Raw genomic sequence first — 5,372 nt, 5'->3', positions numbered from 1 at the left:
GGTGTTAACTGGCAAAAGTTAAGGGGGGAGATTAGGTGACATTTCTAAAGCTGAGAGGGCATATCTCAAAAATGGCCACACTTAATGGGGGTTTTGTGATACCCTGCTCCGCTCCTCCTTACTTGCCCTCTTAAACTACTAGTTTTGTTGCTGCTTACCCCAGCTTGAGCTATTTCAGTTTCATCTTACCCCCAAAATTTATCACTTTCCTTTCCTAGTCCTTTTAAAACACCACTAATTAATAAATAGAAAGTAGTAATCAGGTACTTAAAGTAATAGTGAGAAATTTAATAGCTTGTTACGGGGCTAGTGAGATATAAAGCCATAATTTCAATCAAATTAAGGATACAAGCCGGACCAGGCGCGGTGGCAATTGTGAGGCATGGAGCGGGTATCATAATGTCTAGCTAGCGGTTGGATCGACAGGACTCCAGAGATGAGATATGACAACGTACGTGGAGGAGGAGCTCTGGACCGTCACGAGTAGCACTCGGACAGAGGCTTCTGTGTTTCTTTAAACTAGCAAATTAATATTCGGATATTGGGATAGAATTGCAAATTTGAAAGGTTGAAGGTGTATAGTTCAAATAAATAAACTCTGTGATTTTCATTAGTCGTTAGGTGACCATTGTTATCCGCGTAGTTGGGTAGACACCATGAGGAGATTGTGTGGAGCCAAAGGCCCTATCCACTCCCCACTCGCTGATCTCTTTCTTTCGATCTGTGAGCGTGAGCATCATCATAATTAGAGTAGTGTTGTAACGAGGAGTTGTTTTATCGCAACAGCTTTATCCTAGTGTTTGTTCTCTGATAGCGATCGAATTAAGCAAAGCAATGACGAACGCGGCAGTTACGGGATTCTCCGTTCCCAAGATGCACCTGCACAATACTAGAGCTCTGCATCCCATGAAAACAGATCAGACGAACTCATTCCCAACAGTACCTAATTATGTACTGGAGTCTCCACCCCCTTCCATGTGATTTTGTCCGTGGTATCTTCTTTTATTATTATTATTATTATTATTATTTTACATGGATGTGTTTTCAGCTGAAGCGATTGAGAACTTCGACCGTGTGGAACAGTAGGAGCCACCCTCTGCAGGTACCAACTGATTCATTCTAAGCTGGAAATTAAGATTTCATCATCTAATTTTAGATTCCATCACCGATACTTCAATGTGTTGTTGTTGTTCTGGGGATTATTATTAATTAATCGATCAGGTGAACAAGGAATCTTCAAGTTCATGGAGGGTGAATGCTTTGCCTCCTCTGATGGCTGTGATGATCGAGCATGTCACTGGTCAAAGAGATTACATCGTCCACAAATCTGTATGGCATCTCACTGATGAGGCGATGAAAAATGTTTGTAAGTCGGCTCTTCGACACGTTAATTAATTCTCATTCGATCAGATGATTATTTATTTAAGGCTCTACTTAATTACGCCATCTTCCATAATTACTTCCTCGCTTACTAAAATATTTTATTAATCTCCATATGTGATGTAATGTAGATACCATGTATATCATGTTTACATGCTGGGGTTGCTGTTTCTTCGGATCTACAAAGGTATATATGCCCATTTGCTCCTCGCTCGGTTATAGCTCTAAATTAATAGGCAAATTGTTTAATCCAAGATTGATCAATGCGACGATGGCTTAACTAATTAATTAATTAGGATCCATTCTACGACGGAGAGGAGTACAGGAAAGATGGAGGAGACGGAACAGTGCATTGGTACTATGAGAAGGTATTGTGCGCACACCCATCTAACTTTCTTAATTAGTAACGTCTGATTAATATGCATCTAATCGACTGCAAATTAATGGTAAAAGGTTAGCCCTGCGACCAATAGAGGTTTAATTTCTACCCTCATGTGTTATAAGTCAGATATCATTAGTACCACTAAACAAAGTTGATCGCGATAATTTGGTTGAACTGACTGCAGTGGGTGAGAGACTCAAGTCACTTAGGCCAGCAATATGTATACATGAGACAAGTAGATTTACACCATTACCTGATAAGAAGATTGATTTCTTTCACCACATGCATTTACTAGTACCTCAAATATATAAATAAATCCAATAATTAGAATTAATATTGCATGCATGCAGCAAGAAGATATAGAAGCAGCAGCAAGGGCAGAGCTGTGGAGAGAGGAGTTAATTCAAGAAATCGAGCAAAAGGTCGGAGGGCTTAGAGAGTTGGAGGAGGCTGCAAGCAAGGAAGAGGAACTCGTCAAGTAAAAATTAATGAAAACACAAATATATATATATATATCCCTTCCTAGTTACTGTATGCATCTCTATCATTTTCCTAATCATTCTTCATTATCCTTTTTCTTCATTTTTTTAATTTTTTTTTGAGATACAACGTTAGGCCACATACATCTTCATACGACCAATACTACACAACGTCCTACAAAGTCGCAGCGGGAAAAAAAAAATTTGGGTTTACATCAAAATCGCAAAAAGGTTTGCCAGATTAATTGATTCAAAGTATAGCGACAAGATTGGTATTGTGAAATAGGAATCAAGGAGTAAGAAAAACCAAACGACTATCTATGAGATTGATATATTATAAGAAGGACAAATTTTTAATTTAGACCTCTTTAGAAACTTATTTGCAAAAAACGAACTATTTCGAAAATATTTACAAAATTCGATCGAGTTTCAGCCAGTTGGCTGAAACTCTGGCTGAAACTGGGTCGAATTTGGTGAAAAAACTTAAAAAACTTCACAGGACTTGAAATCTCGTGAAGTTTAATCCCACATAACCAACTTGATTAGGAGCGCCAAAACTTTACGGAACTTGAAGTCCCGTGAAGTGAAGTTTATAACTTCACGGACTTCAAGTCTCGTGAAGTAGCTTTAACCATCTTTCTCGAATTCCCCTACACTGTTCGGCTAACAAACCAGTTAGATTCAAAGAAAATACCTTTTTCTCACATGAACTAAGCGGACGACAAAAGCAGGCCTATTTGCAGGATCACGCACCAACTCCAGCAATCTCATGTGTGTGAGCACATCCTCCGCTCTCTCCACGTTCACATCCATTGCATCTAAACAATCAAGAACAATCGACCAATCAATGCAAAAATCCTCAAAATAAACCTCGAGATCAAGAGGGCGGCACTAACCTCGCGGGAAGGCGATTGAAGTGGGCCCAGAGTTGTCGCCGAATGACGACGGATGCTCCTCCGGCAAGCCAGAGTCACTGAGGTGTCGGAGGACCTCGTTGAAGACATCGAGCTTGTGGTGGTGGTGCTTGTCACACCCCGCTTCCCAAAATACCGGAGAATCGAAACGTGAGCAAGCCCACGATGTATTAGACTGAGAAGAAATAAGTACTATATCATTCTACTCAATCTAATACGCTAAGCGTCAACCAATATAATGCGAAGGCACAGGTCCCTGATCACAGTAGTAAGAATATAATAACAACTCAGAACAAAATGATCAATATCACAAAGGACATATCATCCAGGGCATAATATTCAGGCCAAACATGCCCTTATACAAAATTATCTGAATGAAATACTGAAAAATATATAATACATCGATTAGGTGAAAATAGAAAGTACTACAAAAGTAAACGGAGGACCAATAACTAAGCTTCGGCTTCTTCTCCTCGATCTGCAAAACACTCCTGCTGAGAATCCTTTGGCTCATGTACGACTCTGAACTGAAGCTATCGGTCTTCTAAATCTGACGTACATCCAGAGAGAAAAGACGTACGTCAACGTGCATGGCACACGACAAGATCCCACAAGAAGAAAGAAAACGGTCGAACAGCCAATGCGATAATAGTAATAAAAAATAGAAGCATGGTACTAGAGTTCTAATAATCTAAATGCAATTCACTACTAAAATTTAATAATCAGAAGAATCCAAAAATCAATCGAGTAACGAGGTCATGCAACTAGCGATCAGATAATCATCCAAGTGACAAAGTCATGCAACTAGATGGAATTAATACTTAAAAATCTACAACACGAGACGTAGTACGTCGAGCGAAATAATCCAAACAATGAAACTCTCATGTATATACCATATGTCTCGAATTGTAGATAATTAAATATTTATCCCGATCTATGTATGAAAAGAAATATAACTTGTCTGCATCTCACAAGAATCCATAATCATCTAAGGTGATAATAAAGAAAATTTCTAATTGTAGATATCAAACAAAGCCTACCACAGGACACACAAGCATATTATTCTTATTTTACATGTTATTTGAATTGGAGAAGAAGATTTTCATATATATAATCGGGTCCCCGTAAACCTGTCCAGGGGCCACGCCTTCAAGTCAAGTATTGGCCATTTGGCCCATGTATATATATAACTCGCGATATCAGGAAAGCGCATGTGCCCGTTTATATACATGTTAAATTCTCCATCCAATTTCCCTTTATAAACCTCATGTTTGTTCTTTTAATTTAAGTGACTGTACATGAATATTGTGCACTAGTCACGGAATTACCGTGGAATGACTTCTGTAAAACTATGAAAATAACCGTGACCCATAATAGGTCCGATCAAGAGTGCATCCTCTAGTCGATGCTATAATAGTAATAGTCAAGGAAAGCTCATATCGGGATATCAATATCGAGGGAACTCGGAACTCCTAACATTAGGATATCGATGTCGAGGATATAACCATGCTTTGAAAGTACGCTTATAAATTATATTTTTAACAGGAGTCGTTTTCATGTACATTCTCTACTATTGGATAACAACTAGGTAATAAAGTAACAAATTTTCATATAGTCATTCATCAAACAAATCTCATGCATGTAATAATATATCACAGTCTAATCTATGCATCTACTTTAATGACAAATATAAATGTTAAAATGACGAGTCAAACAGAAGCGAGATCTTGCCTACGAGGTCAGGGCCTGTGGACGAGGCGATGGTGTCGCTGCGGATACGGTACAACGGGTCTGAAGAGTTTGGCGGCGGATCTGAGCAACGCGGCTCGCTGCTATAGAGGAGATGACGGTGACGGCTTGCATCTAGGCTGAGGCAAAGGAGAGAAGGCGACGATGGCGGATCTGAAGGCGGTGTGGGTCGTTGGCGAAGTAGGCGACGCATGCAGGGGGTTTTGTCGGTTGTTTGTGGGTTTTGAAGGGTTGCTCGGCATGGAAGGAGAGCAACAGATCTGGGGAGGAGGTGTTGGCATACTTAATGGCGAGCAGCGGGTCAGAGGCATGGTTGTCGGCGATGTAGGGGCTGGACTCGAAGAAGGCAGTCAGAGCTTAGGGGAGTTGAGGCTGTCGGAAGGTCGGAGCCGATGCGAAGCTGCAGGGTGAGTGGGGTGCTTGACGGGCTATCGGGAAAGTGGAGGACGGATTGGATGTTGCAGGAGG

General features: G+C 40.3%; 1 protein-coding gene across 2 annotated transcripts; it reads left to right on the top strand.

The window, feature by feature from the left end:
* On the top strand, positions 630–2,602 carry LOC109832022 (photosynthetic NDH subunit of subcomplex B 4, chloroplastic). 2 transcript variants are annotated; one of them, XM_020399480.1, is made up of 7 exons: positions 630–951; positions 1,049–1,102; positions 1,222–1,366; positions 1,512–1,567; positions 1,677–1,748; positions 2,113–2,240; positions 2,378–2,602. In XM_020399480.1, exons 1-7 carry the CDS (start codon positions 835–837, stop codon positions 2,484–2,486), a joined length of 681 nt encoding a protein of 226 aa, XP_020255069.1. In that variant the 5' UTR covers positions 630–834; the 3' UTR covers positions 2,487–2,602. The 2 variants fall into 2 exon arrangements, with proteins under 2 accessions (XP_020255069.1, XP_020255068.1); XM_020399479.1 differs by having other exon boundaries at positions 2,366–2,602.

This window comes from Asparagus officinalis, chromosome 3, assembly GCF_001876935.1.
Source record: "Asparagus officinalis chromosome 3, Aspof.V1, whole genome shotgun sequence".
Classification (NCBI taxonomy): domain Eukaryota; kingdom Viridiplantae; phylum Streptophyta; class Magnoliopsida; order Asparagales; family Asparagaceae; genus Asparagus; species Asparagus officinalis.
Note: the sequence above shows the minus strand (reverse complement) of the source record. Positions and strands in the feature narration are given on the sequence as shown.